Genomic DNA, 24,613 nt, shown 5'->3' with positions numbered 1-24,613 from the left:
TTCTGTTTCTTTTTTTGTCAAATTATGCTTAGGATAAATCCCTTAAAATATATTTTTGGTAAAAAGATGAATTTTAGCTTTATTGTAAGGTGCTTGTCTTTAGAAGATTTTCGTGCTCTTGGTGTTATTGCCATAATGCTTTTTGAAGAGATTACACCTAGTTCATGTCATCAACATTTCTAAGTTTTCAGAAATAAAGCTTTGTGTAACTTGCTTGTAGTTGTGAAGTACAGTAAGTAATAAAGCCGGCCTTGGTGAGCCCGCCACCCCCCATTAACCTGTGTGGCGTTCTCCATTCTGTGGCCGTTCTCTCTGTGCTTCTCTCCTGATTCTGTTCACCTTCTTTGCATTGCGAGTAAGTAAATGGTATCTCAGCTGTTTTTCCTTCAACATTCTGTTGCTTTTCTGTACAGTGTACCACACAGATATATGATCTATATGTTTACTTTGCCTAGTTTTTGGATTACGTGAAAACTGTGTGATACTCAACATGACTTAGCTTTTTTTCACTCAACGTTATGCTGCTGAAACTCACCCATATTGATACATAAAGATGTAATTCATCAATATTTATCACCATGCTCTGTGCTTCACATACTGTTTTATTGTCATTGTGATAAAGGATACTTAACTATAATTACCATTTTAAATGATTATTAATTATTATCATTATAATTCAAGTTTATGATATATTTCTTTATAAATATGACTGTTTTTCTTTTTTTGGTACTATTCCTGTTTGTTTGTTTTTTTTTACTGGAAAATCCTATTTATACTTCATGCTCGATGTGGTTATCTTTTATGATCTTTGTGTTTGAATGGCTTTTTTTAAAACATGTTATATTTGTACAACTCTCCCTTACCCACCTTGGTTGCGTTTTGTTTGGTTTTTTGTTTAGTTTTGTTTGTAAGACCTTTTTTACTATCTAGTAAAATCTGGGATGAACTAGTAGAATTTGAGAATTGGCATCAAAAAGAATATGAACCTAATTATATTTGAAAACGGAAAGGTCATGAATTCTTTGGCTTTCATAACCATAAGCAGTCTTAACAATTATTTTTCTATTCTGTCCATTTTATGGATAAGTAAATTTAACCAGAGATATATTAAATAATTTGCCCTCAATGACATACCCAGGTAATAGCCAACTCAGTGCTAGATCCCAATCCTAGACTTTTCGTGTGACGCATGAAAGTGAGACACAAGCAGAGGACTGTTGGTCTGATCTGGATGATTGGACTTAGAGCCTGGGTCTCCTGGTATGACAGCACTCTTCATGGCTTACCACTGGAACATTCCATGTTTCAAATATCTGTACAATCCCTAAATTATTTTGATCTGTCAGTTAAATATTATAATGGAATTTATTAATAAATTTTGGGGAGAACAGGCATGCTTAACTGGATGCAAAGTTCCACATAAATAATAAAAACCGTGACATGACATGGTTCTGCTCCAGAATATAAACTCCAGTTTATGTGTGCAGCAGTTCATTCAGGTGAACTGTCTTTCTTGAACGTTTATTTTTCTCAAACTTAAGTATATTAGAACCATGACAAAGAATTAAATCAAGTGGGATTTTTCAGTAGTTTTAAAAAATAATATCCTTTTTATTATTAGAGTTTTACTGTTGAACTGATAACTGGTTTTAAGGTAGACTGTTTTCTTCTTTTTGGAAGTAAAGAAATAAATCCCCGGTTTCCTCTTTTTGCATCTTAGGGCTCTCCAAATATCGGCCAGCTAACTCTCGATCTGCTCTGATACCCCAGCACTCAGCAGGCTGTGATGGCACGCCCACCACAAAGCCCCAGTGGAATATGGAACTCCCACGGAAGGGAACAGGTAAAGTACTATGACTGTCGTCGTTATTTTGCTCAAGAACGAATCTATAAACTTCATAAAGTTTCTCCCATCAATGTAAAGAATACATTAAAAACTATAGACCTGAGGACTTGCTTTTCATTACTATATTATCTAACAGACTTCTTTTTTCAAACACAAGCTGCATGTATATTTTTTTGAATTATTTTTGATTCACAGTGTTGTGTTAGCTTCAGAGACGTACAGCACAGTGACTCTGTTAAGTGTATGCGCGTTCCTTTTCGGATCACATGGTTATTACAGAGTGCGGAGCGCTGGTCCCTGCGCTGTGTGTGTAGCAGGCCCGTGCTGGTCATCTGTCTCCTGTACAGTAGTGTGTCTGTTCATCCCACGCTCTAGTCTGCGCCTTCCCCCATTTCCCCTGTGGTAACCACAGATTTGTTTTCTGTGTCTATGGGTCTGTTTCTGTTCTGTAAATAAGTTCATTGGTGTATATATATATATATAGCATATATAAATAATATCATACATTTGTCTTTCTCGGACCTTTTCTCAGTGTGATGATCTCTGGGCCATCCGTGTTGCTGCAGATGGCATTATTTTGTTCTTTTTTATGGCTGAGTAATAGTCCAAGGTAGTCCACATCTTTATCCATTCATTTGTCCCTGGATATTTGGGTTGCTTCCGTGTCTTGGCCATTTGTAAATAGTGTTGCTAATGAACGCTGGAGTGTATGTATCTTTTGGAATTATGCTTTTCTCCAGATATATGCCCAGGAGTGGGATTGCTGCTGAATCATATGATAACTCTGTGTTTAGTTTTCTAAGGAACCTTCATACTGTTCTCCATAGTAGTTCTACTAATTTGTAGTCTCATCAGTACTGTGGGAGGGTTCTTTTTTCTCCACACCCTCTCTAGCATTTAATGTAAGTAGACTTTTGATGGAGAAGGCAATGGCACCCCACTCCAGTACTCTTGCCTGGAAACTCCCATGGATGGAGGAGCCTGGTGGGCTGCAGTCCATGGGGTCGCTGAGGGTCGGACACGACTGAGCGACTTGACTTTCACTTTTCACTTTCATGCATTGGAGAAGGAAATGGCAACCCACCCCAGTGTTCTTGCCTGGAGAATCCCAGGGACGGGGGAGCCAGGTGGGCTGCCATCTATGGGGTCGCACGGAGTCGGACACAACTGAAGTGACTTAGCAGCAGCAGCAGTAGCAGACTTTTGATGATGGTTATTCCCACTGGACGGAGGAGCCTGTTAGGCTGCAATCCATGGGGTCGCTAAGAGTCGGACACGACTGAGCGACTTCATTTTCACTTTCCACTTTGATGCATTGGAGAAGGAAATGGCAACCCACTCCAGTGTTCTTGCCTGGAGAATCCCAGGGACGGGGGAGCCTGGTGGGCTGCCGTCTATGGGATCGCACAGAGTCGGAAACAGCATAGCATAGCATTTCCACTGGTGGCTGAGACGGTAAAGCGTCTGCCTACAATGCAGAAGACCCGGGTTCGATCCCTGGGTCGGGAAGGTCCTCTGGAGAAGGAAATGGCAATCCACTCCAGTACTCTTGCCTGGAAAATCCCATGGATGGAGGAGCGTGGTAGGCTACAGTCCATGGGGTCGCAAAGAGTCAGACACGATTGAGCGACTTCACTTGATTCCGACTAGAGTGGGGTGATACCTCATTTTAGTTTTGATTTACATGTCTCTAATAATTAGTGATGTTGAGCATTTTTCGTGTGCCTGTTGGCTATCTGTATGTCTTTTTTGCACAGGTGTCTATTTAGATTTTATGCCCAGTTTTTTAATTGAATTGTTTGTTTTTTTGACACTGATCTATGTGAGCTGTTTGTATATTTGGGAAATTAATCCCTTATCACATAGTTTGCAGATATTTTCTCCCATTCTGTAGGTTGTCTTTTCATTTGCTGTGCAAAAGCTTTTAAGGTCCATTTGTTTATTTTTGGTTTTATTTCCATTACTCTAGGATAGGATACAAAAAGATATTGCTGTGATTTATGTCATAGAGTGTTCTGTCTAGGATCATTCTATCATTTTCTTTGAGGAGTTTTATAGTATCTGGTCTTACATTTAAATCCTTAATCCATTTTGAGTTTGCTGTTGTATTTGGTATTAGACAATGGTTTAATTTCATTCTTTTCTAGGGAGCCCAGTTTTCTCAGCACCACTTACTAAAAAGACTGTCTTTTCTCCATTGTATATTCTGGCCTCCTTTGTAAGAGGTTAATTGACTGTAGGCGCAAGGGTTTATTTCTGGATGTTTATCCTGTTCCAATGATTTCTATTTCTGTCTTTGTGCCAGCACCATACTATTTCGTTTACTGTGGCTTTGGAGTATAGTCTGAAGTCACAGAGCCTGATTTCTCCAGCTTCACATTTCTTCCTTAAAATTGCTTTGACTTAAAGACTTTTAAATTACACTTTTTGCTATTTCAAAAATAATATGCTCCTATTATATAAAACTTTGAAATCGTAGAAGAGAGGGGTAAAAATTGTCCCCTCTTATGCCATTTCAGCTCAGTTCAGTTCAGTCACTCAGTTGTGTCCAGCTCTTTGCAACCCCATGGACTGCCGCACGCCAGGCCTCCCTGTCCATCACCAACTCCCAAGAGTCCACCCAAATTCATGTCCATCGAATCAGTGATGCCATCCAACCATCTCATCCTCTGTCATCCCCTTCTCCTCCCACCTTCAATCTTTCCCAGCATCAGGGTCCTTTCAAATGAGTCAGCTTTTCGCATCAGGTGGCCAAAGTATTGGACTTTCAGCTTCAACATCAGTCCTTCCAAAGAACACACAGGGCTGATCTCCTTTAGGATGGAGTGGTTGGATCTCCTTGCAGTCCAAGGGACTCTCAAGAGTCTTCTCCAACACCACAGTTCAAAAGCATCAGTTCTTTGGCACTCAGCTTTCTTCACAGTCCAACTCTCACATCCATACATGACCACTGGAAAAACCACAGCCTTGACTAGACAGACCTTTGTTGGCAAAATAATGTCTCTGCTTTTTAATATGCTGTCAAGGTTGGTCAAGGCTTCCCTGGTGGCTCAGAGGTTAAAGCATCTGCCTGCAATGCGGGAGACCTGGGTTCGATTCCTGGGTTGGAAAGATCCCCTGGAGAAAGAAATGGCAACCCACTCCAGTATTCTTGCCTGGAGAATCCCATGGACGGAGGAGCCTGGTGGGCTATAGTCCATGGGATGGCAAAGATTCTGACAGGACTGAGTGACTTTACTCACTCACTAGGTTGGTCATAACTTTCCTTCCAAGGAGTAAGCGTCTTTTAATTTCATGGCTGCACTCACCATCTGCAGTGATTTTGGAGCCCCCAAAAATAAAGTCTGACACTGTTTCCACTGTTTCCCCATCTATTTCCCATGAAGTGATGGGACTGGATGCCATGATCTTAGTTTTCTGAATGTTGAGCTTTAAGCCCGCTTTTTCACTGTCCTCTTTCACTTTCATCAAGAGGCTCTTTATTTCTTCTTCGCTTTTTGCCATCAGGGTGGTGTCATCTGCATATCTGAGGTTATTGATATTTCTCCCGGCAATCTTGATTCCAGCTAGTGCTTCATCCAGCCCAGCGTTTCTCATGATGTACTCTGCATAGAAGTTAAATAAGCAGGGTGACAATATGCAGCCTTGATGTCCTCCTTTTCTTATTTGGAACCAGTCTGTTGTTCCATGTCCAGTTCTAACTGTTGCTTCCTGACCTGCATACAGATTCTCAAGAGGCAGGTCAGGTGGTCTGGTATTCCCATCTGTTTCAGAATTTTCCACAGTTTGTTGTGATGCACACAGTCAAAGGCTTTGGCATAGTCAGTAAAGCAGAAATAGATGCTTTTCTGGAACTCTCTTGCCTTTTCAGTGATCCATCGGGTGTTGGCAACTTAATCTCTGGTTCCTCTGCCTTTTCTAAATCCAGCTTGAACATCTGGAAGCTCACAGTTCACGTACTGTTGAAGCCTGGCTTGGAGAATTTTGAGCATTACTTTACTAGCATGTGAGATGAGTGCAATTGTGTGGTAGTTTGAGCATTCTTTGGCATTGCCTTTCTTTGGGATTGGAATGAAAATTGACCTTTTCTAGTCCTCGGGCCACTGCTGAGTGTTCCAAATTTGCTGGTATATTGAGTGCAGCACTTTCACAGCAGCATCTTTTAGGATTTGAAATAGCTCAACTGGAATTCCATCACCTCCACTAGCTTTGTTCGTAGTGATGCTTTCTAAGGCCCACTTGACTTCCCATTCCAGGATGTCTGGCTGTAGGTGAGTGATCACACTATCGTGATTATCTTGGTCGTGAAGATCTTTTTTGTACAGTTCTTCCATGTATTCTTGCCACCTCTTCTTAATATCTTCTGCTTCTGTTAGGTCCATACCATTTTTGTCCTTTATTGAGCCCATCCTTGCATGAAATGTTCCCTTGGTATCTCTGATTTTCTTGAAGAGATCTCTCGTCTTTCTTAGTCTGTTGTTTTCCTCTATTTCTTTGCATGATCGCTGAGGAAGGCTTTCTTATCTCTCCTTGCTGTTCTTTGGAACTCTGCATTCAGATGCTTATATCTTTCCTTTTTTCCTTTGCTTTTCACTTCTGTTCTTTTCACAGCTATTTGTAATTCCTCCTCAGATAGGCATTTTGCCTTTTTGCATTTCTTTTTCTTGGGGTTGGTCTTGATCCCTGTCTCCTGTATAATATCACAAACCTCCGTCCATAGTTCATCAGGCACTCTGTCTATATCAGATCTATTTCCTTAAATCTATTTCTCACTTCCACTGTATAATCGTTAGGGATTTGATTTAGGTCATACCTGAATGGTCTAGTGGTTTTCCCTACTTTCTTCAATTTAAGTCTGAATTTGGCAATAAGGAGTTCATGATCTGAGCCACAGTCAGCTCCCGGTCTTGTTTTTGCTGACTGTATACAGCTTCTCAATCTTTGGCTGCGAAGAATATAATCAGTCTGATTTCTCTGTTGACCATCTGGTGATGTCCCTGTATAGAGTCTTCTCTTGAGTTGTTGGAACAGGGTGTTTGCTATGACCAGTGTGTTCTCTTGGCAAAACTCTGTGAGCCTTTTCCCTGCTTCATTCTGTACTCCAAGGCCAAATTTGTCTGTTACTCCAGGTGTTTCTTGACTTCCTACTTTTGCATTCCAGTCCCCTATAATGAAAAGGATATCTTTTTTGGGTGTTCTAAAAGGACTTGTAGGTCTTCATAGAACCATCCAACTTCAGCTTCTTCAGAGTTACTGGTCGGGGCATAGACTTGGATTACTGTGATATTGAATGGTTTGCCTTGGAAACGAACAGAGATCATTCTGTCATTTCTGAGATTGCATCCAAGTACTGCATTTCGGATTCTTTTGTTGACCATGATGGCCACTCCGTTTCTTCTAAGGGATTCCTGCCCACAGTAGTAGATAAAATGGTCACCTGAGTTAAATTCACCCATTCCAGTCCATCTTAGTTCACCGATTCCTAGAATGTTGACATTCACTCTTGCCATCTCTTGTTTGACCACTTCCAGTTTGCCTTGATTCATGGACCTGACATTCCAGGTTCCTGTGCAATATTGCTCTTTAGAGCATCGGATGTTGCTTCTGTCACCAGTCACATCCACAACTGGGTGTTGTTTTGCTTTGGCTCCATCGCTTCATTCTTTCTGGAGTTATTTCTCCACTGATCTCCAGTAGCATATTGGGCACCTCCCGACCTGAGGAGTTCATCTTTCAGGGTCCTATCTTCTTGCCTTTTCACACTGCTCATGGGGTTCTCAAGGCAGGAATACTGAAGTGGTTTGCCATTCTCTTCTCCATAGACTGCGTTCTGTCAGAACTCTCCACCATGACCCGTCTGTCTTGGGTGGCCCTAAAGGGCATGGCTCATAGTTTGATTGAGTTAGACAAGCTGTGGTCCGTGTGATCAGATTGGCTAGTTGTCTGTGACTGTGGTTTCTGTCTGTCTGCTCTCTAATGCCCTCTGTCAGCGTCTGCCGTCTTACTGGGGTGTCTCTGACCTTGGACGTGGGTATTTCCTCTTGGCCACTTGCCGCTCCAGCTCTGCATTATGCCGTTTAAAGATACCTATGATGTAACATTTTACTCCTTCCTTGCAGTGCTTTCTCTAAGAATATTCTAGTTTGAAAAATGTCAGCTTCCCTAGAAACTATCAGATCTATACCTTTATAATTTTATAAAATAGTCAACTTATCTCTCCTCTCACCCTCCCCATGACGGTTTTTACAGTTCATCATTCATGATCAGTCATGGAGACTTGATGCTGTATATACCTAGAAGACTAACGTATTTTGTCTTTTAAATTATTTCATACTTACTGGACTTAGGTTTACGAAAGAATTGCGTTCAGGTGTGAGTGTTACCTACTTTGACTGTTTTACATTGTCTTCTGTTTACTCTGTTCTTATTCTTACAAAATGAAGATTGTCGTCCAAATAGGGTAAACAAATGATGCTGATGAAGGGAGACTCAGCCTTCAGGTTTTGGAGGGACGGGGAGTAAAACCAAGATACACAAGCAAAAGCGTTTGTAAAGAATGCTTTTTCCAAAAGTCATTAGTCAGGCTTCCCAGTGCCAACTGATGGATTTTGCTCACATAAACCATGTTTTTATCATATAAACAGAAGAGTAACTGTTTATTGCCTTGAGGAGCTTAGGGGCCAGCTGTGATGAGTAGGAGACTTTAACAGAAGCTGCACCTCAAAGTACTTTGGTGTCTGAGGCCTGGACTGCTGGTTGCCGTCTCTGTGTGTGCATCTGAGGCCTGGACTGCTGGTTGCCGTGTCTCTCTGTGTGCTGTTGTCATTTGTTGTAACAGTTGCTCACGGAGTGTGTTTCAGAAGGAAGTCAGCTGGAGACTTTAGCACTTAGCTTTAATGCATGAATCTTGACGTTGCTTGGCCCTCCCTTGCCAATTTTGTATTCTCTGGTTTTGTTTTGGGGTTTGGAATAATTGTGCTTTGTTATCCTTATACTTACTAAGATTTTATCAGACATGAAAAATTTTCTACATCTTTTAAAATGACAACGCTTAGGGCATTTCAAACCTCAATCTGATATGATTGGAGAGTGACACTTCCACCTACCTTCCATGCCTTTAAAAAAATAAATTCCGTCTAATAAATTCTTACTCTAGTGAGAAATCTGAGTGAGTTTGTTTGGTTTTTCCTAGTGATATGCATACTAGCCTATGTACAGGAGCAAATCTTACCACCGTTTTGTGTCCACCAGTGTACCTGTGTATCGTTGTTTTACAGTGCTTTAAAAATACCTTTTTACCTATTGTGGAACCTCTTGGCATTTTCAGTCCTCGTAGCATCATATGGGACGCCTGGAGAGGAGAGGAGAGCGCTGTGGTGAGGAGCACGAAGGCGCTGACACTTTGGCCTTGGTTGCCTCAGTGTGGGGTCCTCGTACGTCACCAGTGTGTTATATGGACTGATCTGTAAAATTTAGTTTTGAATATATTCTTTAATTTGCCTTTGTAATTTCCCTTAAATATATTTCTGCTGTACCCTGTGACCACTGAAGTGGTTAGTCGTTCAGTCATGATTCATTCTTTTCGACCCCATGGGCTGTAGCTTGCCAGGCTCCTCTGTCCATGGAATTCTTAAGGCAAGAATAATGGAGTCGGTAGCCGTTCCCTCCTTTAGGGATTCTTCCTGACCCAGGGATCAAACCAGGGTCTCCCCTGCAATGCAAGCATATTCTTTACCATCTGAGCCACCAGGGAAGCACCAGTGACCACTGAGCAAGTCTTAAAATTCATCAGTGACGTTATAAGAATTTAGAAAACATTCATATTACAAATGATAGTGTTCCAAAAGTTTAACTCATACCTGTATTTTACTTTGGAATTCTAAAAACAGGTTTCCGGTAGACATGTTGTTGTATTTGATAGGTAACTTTCCCAAACGAGCCAACAAAAACCCTTTTTACCTTACACTATACAGAAGAATAGAAGTATCAAACCCAGCCACTGTGTGTTAACAGTGTTTCTAAGAGAAAGGGCACTCAGTTCAGTTCAGTCGCTCAGTCGTGTCCGACTCTTTGCGACCCCGTGAATCACAGCACGCCAGGCCTCCCTGTCCATCACCAACTCCCGGAGTTCACTCAGACTCAAGGCCATTGAGTCGGTGATGCCATCCAGCCGTCTCATCCTCTGTCGTCCCCTTCTCCTCCTGCCCCCAATCCCTCCCAGCAAGAGTCTTTTCCAGTGACTCAACTCTTCGCATGAGGTGGCCAAAGTACTGGAGTTTCAGCTTTAGCATCATTCCTTCCAAAGAATACCCAGGGCTGATCTTTAGAATGGACTGGTTGGATCTCCTTGCAGTCCAAGGGACTCTCAAGAGTCTTATCCAACACCACAGTTCAAAAGCATCAGTTCTTTGGCACTTAGCTTTCTTCACAGTCCAACTCTCACATCCATACGTGACCACTGGAAAAACCATAGCCTTGACTAGACAGACCTTTGTTGGCAAAGTAATGTCTCTGCTTTTGAATATGCTATCTAGGTTGGTCATAACTTTCCTTCCAAGGAGTAAGCTTGGAAGTAAGTAAGTTATTTCATGGCTGCAATCACCATCTGCAGTGATTTTGGAACCCCAAAAAATAAAGTCTGACACTGTTTCCACTGTTTCCCCATCTATTTCCCATGAAGTGATAGGACCAGACGCCATGATCTTAGTTTTCTGAATGTTGAGCTTTAAGCCAACTTTTACACTCTCACTGTCATCAAGAGGTTTTTTAGTTCCTCTTCACTTTCTGCCATAAGGGTGGTTGTCATCTGCATATCTGAGGTTATTGATATTTCTCCCGGCAATCTTGATTCCAGCTTGTGCTTCATCCAGCCCAGCGTTTCTCATGATGTACTCTGCATAGAAGTTAAATAAGCAGGGTGACAATATACAGCCTTGACGTACTCCGTTTCCTATTTGGAACCAGTCTGTTGTTCCATGTCCAGTTCTAACTGTTGCCTCCTGACCTGCATATAGGTTTCTCAAGAGGCAGGTCAGGTGGTCTGGTATTCCCATCTCTTAAAGAATTTTCCACAGTTGATTGTGATCCACACAGTCAAAGGCTTTGGCATAGTCAATATAAGCAGAAATAGATGTTTTTCTGGAACTCTCTTGCTTTTTCCATGATCCAGCAGATGTTGGCACTTTGGTCTCTGGTTCCTCTGCCTTTTCTAAAACCAGCTTGAACATCAGGAAGTTCACAGTTCACGTATTGCTGAAGCCTGGCTTGGAGAATTTTGAGCATTACTTTACTAGCGTGTGAGATGAGTGCAATTGTGTGGTAGTGTGAGCATTCTTTGGCATTGCCCTTCTTTGGGATTGGAATGAAAACTGACCTTTTCCAGTCCTGTGGCCACTGCTGAGTGTTCCACATTTGCTGGCATATTGAGTGCAGCACTTTCACAGCATCATCTTTCAGGATTTGAAATAGCTCAACTGGGATTCCATCACCTCCACTAGCTTTGTTCATAGTGATGCTTTCTAAGGCCCACTTGACTTCACATTTCAAGATGTCTGGCTCTAGGTGAGTGATCACACCACCGTGATTATCTTGGTTGTGAAGATCTTTTGTATTTTGGAATGTTAGAAGCACAGCTTTAACCCAGCCCAGATGATGATGGCAGTAAAAGAGGAACAGAAGCTGGGGGTCTCCTGCTGTGGTAGCGACCTTGGCCTGGGGTTCTGGCAGGGAGGCTCATAGTGTTGGTGAGGGGCACAGTGAGCTCTCTCAGATCGCTGGTGATTCTAGATAAAAGTTCACAAGTAGGTTTGCAGGGCCTTATTCAAGCTCATCCAACTAAAGCACCTTTTATTTGACTATAGAATTCTTAAAAAATTTTTGAAGTAGTTGACTAAAAATGAAGAGATTACAGATAAAGATTTACATTTCCAGCTTCTCTTAGAAAAAGAGTTAACTGAGGTGCTTTAGGCTGGGATGTGCTTTCCACTCCATTGGTCCCTTTTGTGTTCCACTGGGCAGTCTGCTTCCTCATTTACGGTGTCTCCTTGGGCTCCAGGCTTGGCGCTCGCTGTTTCTGAGCTGGCTGCCCTAGGGCGGGCCCGCCGGATGTCCGCTGAGAGCTGGGATGTGTGCAGGCATCATCTGGGAGGGATGGACCCTGCCAAGGAGAGCAGAGGTCACCATGTGCTCTCCAACCCCTCCCCCTTGCACTCACTGCTGCTGCTGCTGCTGCTGCTGCTAAGTCACTCCAATCGTGTCGGACTCTGTGCAACCCAGTCCAACCCCATAGACGGCAGCCCACCAGGCTCCCCCGTCCCTGGAAGGGATTGTTTTAGGGCAGGGGTAGAGTATGTTTGGTGAGTTCAGCCACTTGGGGTAAGAACAGAGGAGCAGCAGGAGTGTTCATCGTCATTTTACTTGACCTTCTCCCGAGCTGGGGAGGGAAGCGGCGGCGGCGGCGGGCTGCGGGGCTGGGTGCGCTGTGCGCGCCTCTCCTCGGCCCGGCGCCCCCTCCCCTCCCCTCCCCCCGCCATGCCCACGCCTGGGGCTGCACTGGGAGCAAGGGAGGGGCGTGACAGGAGGGGCTGAGGGGAACCAACCCCTGGGGTTGCTTTCTGCCGGAAGGGAGGAGCAGACCTCCTGCAGTGCTGAGAAGGGGTTGCTGGTTACCTAACAGTCAGAAAGGCACTGTCATGGTACAGAAATCCTGTGGGTTTTTTTTGGCGGGTGGGGGCGGGGGGGGCGGGGGGAAGACTAGAGTTCTTTCCTGAAACTAAAAAAAGACTTGGATTTTTTTCTTTAAATTATAATGACACAATTCTACACTTTTTTTTTAAATTTGAAGAGCCCGAAAAACAGACTTCAGACTTTTCCTAACAGAAACTGCAGGTTTTATGTTAAATATAAACATATACCCAATGTGATGAACTTAATGGAATTAGCAGGGTACTCACTGTTATCAGCACTTTTATCAAATGGGCTGGAAAGCTTCTACATTAAGATTGTCTTAAACACCTCTTCTGTTTGTTTTGCATTTGTTAAATTGACTGCAGCTAACCCTTATCCACAGTGAACTCGCAGGCCTCTAGGAAAGACTTTATGTTAGATGGACAACAAAACTGAACGTCTGTTGTGTTCTTTCTCTGTAACTTGAAATGGGCAAATTACAGTGTTGTGAATTACTTGTATCTTCTTTTCCTGAAGTCTCTTCTGTCTGCAATAGAGACATATGTTTTGAGTCACTAAAAGTGCTGTCATTAACTTTATTTTTTAATTTTTGTTTTATTTTGGAGTTTAGTCAGTTTACAGTGTTGTGTTAGTTTCAGGTGAATAGCACAGGGCTTTAGTTTAAAAGGGCTTTCATTAGCTTTTAAGTGAGTATTGCCTAACCGTGAGTGGACAAGTGCTGAGGCATCTTGTAAACCCCTAAAATGATTGGTATGTGGAGTTGTGCATGTTACTGTTCATATCATGGGGATGGTAATAGACACATTTTTTCCAATAGAGATTCTGTGGAATAACACATCATGATGCTAGTATGAAAGTAAGCTCACATCTGACTGTTAGAACCGGTTCACATGAGAGAGAAGTTGTACTTTCTTACCATGTTGAATTAGACCTGGTAAAAATTATTCAGAAAAGAAATTAAACAAAAAATATATATTGTCTATATAAATGAAAACTTAAAAGAGCTGAAGGTTAGTATGATGATAGAGTAATTCTAGGTTTTATCTGATCTAGTCTAATGAGTATTTTTGTATATATTTCTTTGCACTTATGCATGAGCACATCTGTAGGATATGTTTCTAGGAATGAACTTTCTAAATTAAAAATATAAGCATTTAATCATTTTTACAGATAGTGCTAATTTGTGTTGTTCTTTTTAAAAAATGATTTTATTGGAACTGTGAAGTTGTCAGAGTAGTATAAAGAACCTCCTCTAACCTTTACTTAGCTACAGAAATGATCAGTCTTGTTTAATCTATAGCCACCCTGTTTCTACCCTTCTCAATAATTTTGAAACAAATCTCACATTTTATGCATAAATAATTCTGTGTGTGTCTGTAAAAGATAAGGACTTTAAAAACTGATAACCATGATAATATTCTTGTACTTTAAAATATAAAGGTTTTTTGTATCATTAAATATTCAGTCATTGTGTACATTTCAGTTGAGTTATAAATGCCATTATTTTTAATGCTTTATTTGTTTGAATCCTTGTCCACATAAGCAGTTGGCAGATACATCCTTTACATCTTTAAAATTAAACGTTTCCAGTCCATCTTTTTTTTCTTTTTCCCCCTTTACAATGTATTTGTTGTAAACACCAGAGTTTTGATCTGTAGTTTTCAAGTCTGTGTTTTGCTAATTGTATACCTGTGGTATAATTAAAATGTTAGAGTCCTCTGTATTTCCTTTAAATTTGTAGTTGTATCTGGAAGCTTAATTGGATTCAGGTTTTCGGATGGTGGTGTGTTCTTCCATCTGGAAGTGCACCATGTCTAGTTGACTTTTTATATGAGATTAGCCACTAATACATTCAAAGCATCCGTCCATTAATTCAGTAAGGATTGCAAGATTGTGATATTCTAATTCATCTTTCTGTTTTTATTTATAAGTTGATTATTTCTGTGAAGCTGGGTGATCTGTGTTATCCATTGGGATAGCTCATATAGCCAAGGAAAGAAAAGACTTGATTCTCTTTGTGTATTTCAGTTCAGTTCAGTCGCTCAGTCGTGTCCGACTCTTTGCGACCCCATGAATCGCAGCACGCCAGGCCTCCCTGTTTGTGTATTTAGTCAGTTTCAAAATAGTAAATTGGCTAACATCCTCCAGTGGTGATCAGTCACTTCTAGTCATTAGAAGTTATTATCTTTATCAGTATTCAAATTTTTCCAACTTCAATTGGTGAGAACCCCTTAAGTTGACTCTTACGTTTTCGAGTAGACGTTTAACTTCCTTTCTACTATTACACCTGATGTGTCAGGCTCATCTTGTAAATATTCTATCCAGACCTGCAAGCGGCCATTTGTCCTGGGAGCCCTAGTCCCTAACACCTTTATCCTTGGATCTAGCTAATCCATTGTCTTCTTAGTAGACTTTATGCTAATCAAGAGAAATGCAGGATTTATTTAATTTCTTTAACTTCTTATTTCCTGTTAGAGGATAGTTGATTGACAGTGTTGTAGTAGTTTCAGATGTCCAGCAGAGTGACGCGCTCACACACACACACGTATCTGTTCTTCTTCACTTCTTACACGGTGTTTGGCAGAGTTCCTGTGCTGCACAGCTGGACCCTTGTTAGCTGTCTACTTCAAACACAGCAGGATCGACTTTCCAATCCCAGAGTCCCCAGCTGTCGTCCCCACTCCCCACCTACCCCAGCGACCAGAAGCTTGTTCTCCAAGTCTCTCCGTCTATTTCTGCGTTGTAAATAAGTTCATTTTGTATCATCCCTTTTAGACTCTTCAAATAAGCTGCATCATACAGTTATTTCCTTTCTCTGACCTACTTCACTCAGTATGACAGTCTCCAGGCCCATCCACGTTGCTGCAAATGGCATTACGACTCTCTTCTCAGTTTAGTTCAGTTCAGCCGCTCAGTCGTGTCCGACTCTTTGTGACTCCATGAATCTCAGCACGCCAGGCCTCCCTGTCCATCACCAACTCCCGGAGTTCATTCAGACACACGTCCATCGAGTCAGTGATGCCATCCAGCCATCTCATCCTCTGTCGTGGTTGAGTGGTATTCCATTGTATAGATGTACCACATCTTTATTTGTTCCTCTGTCAATAGGACATTTAGGTTGCTTCCCTCGTCTTGGCTGTTGCAAACATTGCTGCAGTGATTGTTGGGGTGCTCATATCCTTTCAGACCATGTTTTCCTGTGGATGTGTGCCCAGGAGTGGGTGTGCTATATGTTTAGATTTTTAAAGAGCATTCATACTGTTTTCCATAGTGACTGTACCAGTTTATGTTCCCATCAACAAGGTAAGAGGGTTCCTACCTTGTGCCCATCCTGTCTAGCGTTTATTGTTGGTAGATGTTTTTATGATGGCCATTTTGACTGATAATGAGATGATATCTGGTAGTTTTGATATGCAAGAAATGTAAGATTTATAGTCAGTATGTCTTGAATGCAGGTTGTAAGACCTCCAAACAAGAGATTGACTTTACTTTTGAAGTGGTTAATAGTATCCCCTGGAAAAGAAGACACTCAGTTGTGTGCTTGGCAGTTGCCTCTACTGGGAAGTGCAGTTTCCTGTATAATCATTGGCTTTTCTGCAATCCAAGTAGCTTGGCAGGTGTTAGGATGGGATGATAAAACTTCTCTCGGTGAAGAAAAGGACCTCAGCCTTCAAGCAGTGCAGACTGCCAGTTGGGAAGCTTTGCAGTCTGTTGATGTAGCCTGACTAAATAATGGATAGGGCTGAAAGGAATCTGTGAGGCTTTATTACTTCCCTTGTCACTTGGCTATGTGTATTCTGTTAGGTAGGGACTTGTATTCCCATATTTATAGAATTGAGAATACAGTTATGTAGTTCATTTGAAATGAAAATTTAAATTATATAGTAGCATATTTAACTGTAAATCAGATATCTCTCAAATTTTTTCTTTTTCTGGGCACTAATTATTGCAAAAGATGCCAGGTCCCCAAACTAGCTCCTGTATATAATCTCTCTATCCTTTTTTTGTGTTAGTGTTAGCGTTCAAAAAATCATGACTATAATCCTGTAATTCTGTGGTAGTACGGTGTGGATAATCTCTGAGGACAGGAGTGTAAGCACGCACACTTGTCCCAAAACGCTGGAGTAGTGCCTGGCACGAGGCACAGTCGCCAGTACCGGTTTAATGAACGGCCGGTAACAGTTTCTGTTTCTAAACTAATAGTTTCAGTTTATTCCTCTCCCTTCAAAATCAGTGGCCTTTAAATTGCATTTAGTTCAACTGAGTTCACCTGACATCCTGTTTAAAAAGAAATGCAACAGTTACATGAATTTGTGACACTAATTCCTTCATTGAGCAAGTTGTGGGGAAGTGGAGGATGCTGGATACTGTGCGGTACCCTGGGAGGCAGAGGTGAGGCCGGTCCTCCAGGAGCCGAGTCTCGTGAGAGGGGCCAGAGACAGGCGAGCGTGCGCAGTGTGCCCGCCGTGTGCACGCGGGTGGAGTGGTCCCGAGAGTGGCTCTGCCTTCGGGCTGTTAGGTTTTGTGGCTCAGATTTCCCAGCACCACTTTGGGCGAGTTGCTTACTTTCTCTGGTCTTAATTTCCTCGTCTGTATTATGTTGTAGAAGCTAATTCTTTTGGGGAAGTTTGGTGAAAACTTTCTTCCAAAATGACATTTGAGCTGTTGTAGATTATTGAAGAACCTAAATGTTTTTTTCCTCTCCTTCCTCCTCCTTCAGATTACAGTTTAAATGTTACTTCCTTGCAGCGGTTCTCTCTGATTCACACTGGCAGCCCTAACTGCTAACTAAGTCTCCAGCTGCGTGCCTGTTTCACTCTGTGTTTTGTCTTTTTGCTCATATTATCCGGGGATACTTGTTTCTCTTTGCTAGTCTGTAAACTCCAGGAGAGCTGAGATCGGTCCAGTTCACCACCACTTTCCCAGTTCCCATGTAGTTCCTGATACTTTTTAAATGAACATGCAGGTCAGGCCAGAAATAAGGGAAGGCCATTCCAAGCCTAGGAATAACATTTACAAATAAATACACAGAGTTGTGAAAGGGCTGTTCTAGAGCATGTAGAAAGGAATGGTGAAAGATAAGATAAATTCAAGATTCAGATTATAAGCTGTCAGTAAAATTAGTGCTAAGAGTTGATCTTTAGAAAAATTCTCTGGTGATGCTTCTTTTGGTGAAAAAAAAAAAAACAACCCATGGCTTGAGGCTGGATTGGATCAAAATTAGCTCTGAGAATTTATGCTTTAAAAAAGAAAAGAAACTACTGCATTAGAGTCCATTTTAGTGAAACACTTGGTCTAGTTTGGGTAAATACACGTATGTGTGTGTGTACATATGTATATACATATTAAAGTAGATACATATACACATACGCACAGAAATTGATGCACTGAAGTCTTAAGGATTTTCTTCTGCCAGTAGAACTATGTGAGTCTTTAAACAGGTGATCATGGTCAGGGTTTTTAGGAACATAGCTGTGCAGCAGGGTCTCTGAACCCCAGCTCTATTGACGTTTTGGGCCCTGAGAATTATTTGCAGTTGGGGGCTGTCCCACTCTAATTCTGACAACCAAAGTGTCTCCAGACGTTGTCAGACAACCCCTGGGGAGAAAAGTTGCCCCTGGTTTGGAACCACTGCTGTGCAGCTGTGTAAGGTGTGGATCCAAGTGTAAGGCACTCCAGGCGAAGAACCAGTTAATAGGTTCGTACTCTGATCCGAGTGAGATGAGGCGGTCTGAATTAGTACAGATAGGATAGAGGGGCAGATTTAAGAGATTCTGGTAAGTAAGAATAAACGAGACTTGGTAACCAACTAGATCTACAAGGGAGAGGCTCTGAGATGATTCTTAGGCGTTTTTTTCCTGGTGGTAGTAGTTTAGTTGCTAAGTCGCATCTTACTCTTGGGACCCTGTGGGCTGGAGCCTGCCAGGCTCCTCTGTCCCTGGAGTGGTTGCCATTTCCTCCTCCAAGGGATTTCCCAACCCAGGGATCAAACACGCATCTCCTGCATTGCGGGCAGATTCTTTACCACTGAGCTACCAGGGAAGACCTTTTTCTTAGTTGGCTGCATGTAGAATGATACCATTAACGAGGATAACACACAGAAAGAGGATTCTGTGGGTATGGCCCCAGGATTGTACGGTCTGGAGAAGCAAGAAATTCTGTACACTACTCGCTATTATAGATCCCCAGATTGATAGAACATTGGAAATAGAAAGAGCCTTCAAAGACATGTGCTCCATTTTTAGGTGAGGTAAAATACATGCTTGAATGTTTTTCCATTTCATCTGAAAGTTATGTTTATATTATACTGTTGTCTGTTAAGTGTGCACTGGGGTTGTATCTTTCAAAGTGTACATACCTCAGTCAAAAAATGCTAACCACCATCTGAGCCCTCAGCAAGTCAGTCTTTTCACTGATGGAAATATTTTGAAATATTGTAAAAATTACCAAAACGTGACAGTGACACAAAGTGAGCGAATGCTGGTGGGGACACGGCTGCCCTGGCCTTGCTGAAGGCAGGGTTGCCTCAGCTTCGTTTGTGCTTCATGTGTAGCAGCTCTGTGTCTGCGGAGTGCGGGGAGACCAAGGATGCCTGTAGAGCTGCCTTCCCCGCCCTGGCAGCCAGCAGAGCTGCGGTTAAGGAGCCGTGTTTCCATCGACAGTGCTGGTCTTAATCTGTAACATACACATCTCGTCACTGTTGTTTCATAGTACTTTAAACTATTAAATGTTAATTTTCAGAAGATGGTTTGATAGCACACTGGTCTATATCATAATTTGTATAGACTGCAAGGAATTGAAATATTGACCTCTCGGTCACAGTGCTGAAAAGTTACCTTTGTGTAACTAATTGTATGTCTCAGTTGGATTCTTCTCCCATTCCTAGTTTTCTCTATGGACACGATGAACCGTCGTCTTTTCTGTCCTGCCACCAGCTCCCTTTGAGTTCCCCTTCCTTGTCACCAACAGGAATTCATGTGAGTGTTTCTCACCTTGAAGGTAAGGAGCAGCCCCCTCTGGAGATGAGTGTGCACGCGGCCGCGGCAGCTCCACTGTCGGTGTTCGGGAAGGAGCCCGCGTCCTCCAAGCACAGCGAGCACCACCACCACCACCACCACGAGCACAAGAAGAAGAAGAAGAAGCACAAGCACAAGCACAAGCACAAGCACCGGCGGGACGGCCGAGAGCGCGGCCGGGGGCCGCTCGCCTTCCCCAGCCCCGCCGGCGGCAGGTCCGCGCGCTCCCCGTCCCTGTCAGACTGAGCCGGGCCGGGGGACCGGCCCCTGCGTGCAGAGCAGCATACAGAACCAGCACTTCGTCAGCTGGGAACATGATAGAAAGAAAGAAGAAGTCACCAAGTTCTAAACATTTGGTTTATATTATTTATACAATTGAAACCTAATTAGGAAAATGTGTTTTATCGTCCTGAGTAAACCATCTCATCCGGTTTCTTCCTGGAAACACGCACACAGAGCAGACGCTTCACCAGGCCCTCATTTGCACGGGCAGCCCCCGTCACATCATGGTCTCCATGTGTACTGCCAAAGTCAATTATGTTTTAAAGCCTTTGATTGATACTATGGTACAAAGTTATGTTTTAAACAGAAGCTACTGCCAAACCTGTGGTAAAACCACTATTGCCAGTGAAATACTGTGTGGCACCATTTGGAACTACTGAAGGCTAGAGGCTTTTCTAGAGGGCTCTTCTATTGCATGTTTTTGTATGTATCTGTTAACCGTAGAAACTAATGCTGAAGTTTTCAGAGGCAGCTTTAAAAAAAAAAAGGCTTTTTTGATAGCACATTTGGTCATTATGTTGTTGGAACTTAACAAAACTACCAAATCCACAGTTCTCAAATCAAGATGTTTAAATTATCACTTCCTTTTTCATTAAGTATAAGTGAATACATTCATATGTAGAACATGTTTACCAAATGTGCATAATTAATACACCCAATACATATTCTAAAATTATTTATCTAAGGATGGTACCTTAAAAAGGTGTTTATATGCTGTTCATAAGCGTAAATGTAGACATTTTGACCCTCAGCGTGAGTATACCAGCAGTATTTAAAAACATACAAAACATTTTGGTTTGATACTTCAATAGTTTGTATATTTGTGTGTTTTTTTTTATTTCTAAATTTACCATGTGCTTTATTGTTTGCCTAAAATGTTACTGTTCTATTTTTATCATTTCCCTTATCATTTAGAAAGTTTGACAGAATACTTCTTCCCAGAATAGATGTTTCAAAGGGATTTGGCAATATTGGACTTTTAAATATACTTGTTTAATAAATAACTTTTTAAATTGATCATTTTGCCGTTGTATTTTCTCATAGCTTTTGTTGCCTTTCTCTTTCTGTGTGTATATAATACACCTGTTCACAAGTTTGAGGAGAGCTTTTGGATAGGTAGGATTTGAGATGGCCCTGTTAGGAAGAATGGTTTCAGTAGGCAGAGGCGACAGAGTCCTCTCAGCAGAAGAGACGTATTTTCAGATGATTGGAGGATACATTTCAGATAATTATGTGAGGTATGAAGTCAGTGATGAGTAATAGCTACCTATGTAATGTAAGGGCCTCTTACATAGCAAGCGCGGTGCTAGGAGCTGCTTGCTATACATATCTCTAAATTGGTTATCTACATTGGATATTTCTCATCAGGAACATTTTTTATGGTGAGCTTTCCGTTCTTTAACCTGGTGGATAGATACAAACAATGAAAAAAATTCATTTTTATAGTTAACTACACGTAAATAATAAAACTTCTAGTGTAAGTTTCTTTAGTCTTCTCCCCCAGAGGCAGTTAGTGTGGCCAGTATCACATGTATAGAGTTAGTTTATACAGGTATATAGCGTATGTGGTTTTAAAATGATTGATACTTGCAGCAATGTTTATCTTTGTATAGTTTTTATATAGGTTTTTGTGTGTTTTTTTTTAATTTATTTGGCTGCAGCAGTTCTTAGTTGCCGCATGCAGGGTCTTTGGTCTTTGACCTTGGTTGGGGCAAGTAGGACCTTGCTCCCTGGCCAGGGGCCGAACCCTGCGTCGGGACCCTGGGGTCCAGCCCTGAGCCACCAGGGAAGTCCCTGTAGGTCTCCAATAGTCACTATGACTACTGCATTTTGTGTTGTACCAACAAAGGTCTTTCTTATTCCGTAATTATAAAATAATTCCCCCAGTTTTTTCTGTTGGTTTTAAAGTCTTAAATTTCAGATTTCTGTCCCTTATCCAAGTAGAGTCAATCTGGAATTTATTTTGATAGAAGGTAGGAGGTAAGTTGGAGAAGGCAATGGCACTCCACTCCAATACTCTTGCCTGGAAAATCCCATGGGTGGAGGAGCCTGGTGGGCTGCAGTCCATGGGGTCACGAAGAGTCGGACAGGACTGAGCGACTTCACTTTCACTTTTCGCTTTCATTCATTGGAGAAGGAAATGGCAACCCACTCCAGTGTTCTTGCCTGGAGAATCCCAGGGACGGGGGAGCCTGGTGGGCTGCCGTCTGTGGGGTCACACAGAGTCGGACACAACTGAAGCGACTTAGCAGCAGCAGCAGCAGCAGGAGGTAAGGACCCACTTTTTATTTCCTTCCAGTATGCTATGCCCAATACCATGTGTTTAAAACTCCAGATTTACTCTCTAACTTGCAGGTGTTGTATATATTTGGGTTCACTTTTGGGCTTTGTAGCTGGTTTCATGGGTTTCTTCCCTTTCTGCCTATACCACACTGTTCAGATTATTGTAACACTGTGATATGTTTTGATGTACTGTCTCCTCATTACTTTTCTCTTACAGAGTTTCTTGGCTGTTCTTGTGGGTTGTGCGTTTTTTTCTGGTTGACTTATTTATATACAGTAGAACTCATTCCTTGTGTGTACATTTCTGTGGATTTTGACAAATGTTTGAAATTGTGTATCTAGCCACCATGGCCCATGACTCCAAACTCCCTCAGGTCGCTCTTTTGTAGTCCGCTCTCCCATCTCCCACCCCCTGGCTTCCACTGATTGATTTTCCATTCCTGTAATTTTGCCATTGTTGTGGATTTATGTTTCTGTGTTAATATTTGAGTCTTCCTGGCCTTTCCCTGAAATTGCATTTGTAGGTTGATATTGGCTGTGTTTTAAATCAGGAGTTAACTTAGAATTGATATCTTAGGGTTGATTATTCTTATTAGGGATATCAGTGTAACTGTCTATTAATATTAATATACTATTTATTTTTAGCTTTATTATAAAGTACTTTTTTTCATTTGGTATTCTGTAAGTGGTGTTTTTTTTCATTATAAGGTTATCTAGTCTTTTATGCTAATTTTGTGCCTTGTTACTGTATTAATCAATTCCAGAGAAACAACATATATCTGTTTAAAAAGTATTTACTCAGATGATCATGGAGGCTAAGAAGTTGTGTAACCTGTTATCTTCTAGACAGGGACCCAGGAAAGCTAGTGGTGTAGTTCAAAGACCAGAATGACAAAGGGTCCATGGTGTAGAGTGCAGTCCAGTGTGGAGGCCTGAGAACCAGGACTGCAGGGGCAGATGGTCAGTGCCAGACCTCGTACACGCAGAAGGCAGTCAGTCAGTGCCAGACCTCGTACACGCAGGGGGCAGACGGTCAGTGCCAGACCTCGTACACGCAGAGGGCAGACAGTCAGTGCCAGACCTCGTACACTCAGGGGCAGATGGTCAGTGCCAGACCTCGTACACGCAGGGGGCAGACGGTCAGTGCCAGACTGGTCGTGCCAGCCCTCGTACACACGGGGCAGACAGTCAGTGCCAGACCTCGTACACACACGGGCAGACGGTCGTGCCAGACCTCGTACACGCAGGAGCAGACAGTCGTGCCAGCCCTCGTACATGCACGGGGCAGGCGGTCAGTGCCAGACCTCATACACGCAGGGGCAGACGGTCGTGCCAGCCCTCGTACACACGGGGGGCAGACGGTCAGTGCCAGACCTTGTACATGCGGGGGGCAGATGGTCGGTGCCAGCCCTCGTACATGCAGGTGGAGTGGGCATTTAACCTCCCTCCCCGTCGTCCTCTGCTCAGGCCTCACCGGCTTGGATGACGCCCACCAACACTGAAGGGCCTTCTGCTTCGATGAGTCCAGCAATTCACATGCTGGTCTCTTCCTGAGCCCCCTCAGACACAGCCAGAAATAATGTTTAACCAGTTATTCATGCATCTCTTGGCATCTCTCATCAAGTTGACATGTAAAATTAACCATCACAGCCACATTACTAAATACTCAGCATTTTTTTCTTAATTTTTCTTAATTTTTTTCTTTTTATTTGAAGGATAATTAGAAGATTGTTTTGGTTTGTGCCATACAGCAATGGGTCATGTTCTAAATGCATTACTTGGGTTTCACTTGAAAATAATCCTGTTTGTAAAGGATGGCTAATTGTATTACCTCTTTTCTAAAATGTCTGTGCACTAAATTTTCTGACGTCTCCTTTTGTCTGACTTCTTTTTCTTGCCAAGTTTGCCTGAGAGCTGCAGGGGAGGGTGTCTTTGTCAACATCTCTTGCCCCACGCTTCACCCTGCGTTTGGTCGTTCTTCATGTGTTGTGGATTTGTGCTCCTAATTTCTTCTCCTTTCTTAGAAGTTGACGTTTACAGTTCGTTTCACAGTCTCCTTACTACTTTTGGATGATTCTTGAGAGAACAGAGCAGCTGTTTGACTACCCAAGTCTTGTAAACTCCTAAAAAGACATTTTGATCAAAGTATCCTTCTTACAGTGAAATCCTTGTCTGGTGAATAGCGGAAAGTGCCTTTGTTTTCCCATCCTCTTCTCCTGACTCTTCGGTTTCCACTTTACTGTAAACGAAACTTTTCGTGTCAAATGTGCTCCAGTCCTAGCAGAACTGGCTTTCAAAGTTCTCGACCCTAGCACCCCTGCCCTTGAGTATAGACTGGTCTTACTGACTCATCTCTAAAGAACAGATTATGGAAACAGGACAGTGGTCGCTTTACAGCGAGGAAGGCTGACCAACACTGCCTTCACCAAGCAACCCTGGCAAACCCAGTGCTAAGGCACACCCACATCATGTTCTGTGATGAGATACACTTCCTGTGATC

At 42.3% G+C, this 24,613-nt stretch overlaps 1 protein-coding gene across 6 annotated transcripts in view; it reads left to right on the top strand.

The window, feature by feature from the left end:
• Window positions 1–20,847, top strand: part of TAF2 (TATA-box binding protein associated factor 2) — an 88,320-nt gene extending 67,473 nt beyond the window's left edge. For 3 of the 6 annotated variants that reach the window (XM_027561681.1, XM_027561679.1, XM_027561684.1), the window contains 2 exons: window positions 1,721–1,843; window positions 19,502–20,847. In XM_027561681.1, coding sequence (XP_027417482.1) covers window positions 1,721–1,843; window positions 19,502–19,794 — 416 coding nt within the window. In that variant the 3' untranslated portion in view covers window positions 19,795–20,847. The remainder of the gene's footprint in view (window positions 1–1,720; window positions 1,844–19,501) is intronic. The other 3 variants (XM_027561680.1, XM_027561682.1, XM_027561685.1) reach the window with 2 other exon arrangements.
• The last annotated feature ends 3,766 nt before the right edge of the window (window positions 20,848–24,613 follow it).

The sequence above is a fragment of the Bos indicus x Bos taurus genome, chromosome 14, assembly GCF_003369695.1.
Source record: "Bos indicus x Bos taurus breed Angus x Brahman F1 hybrid chromosome 14, Bos_hybrid_MaternalHap_v2.0, whole genome shotgun sequence".
Taxonomy (NCBI): Eukaryota; Metazoa; Chordata; class Mammalia; order Artiodactyla; family Bovidae; genus Bos; species Bos indicus x Bos taurus.
The sequence above is the reverse complement of the archived record's forward strand: the minus strand, read 5'-3'. Positions and strand labels throughout refer to the sequence as shown.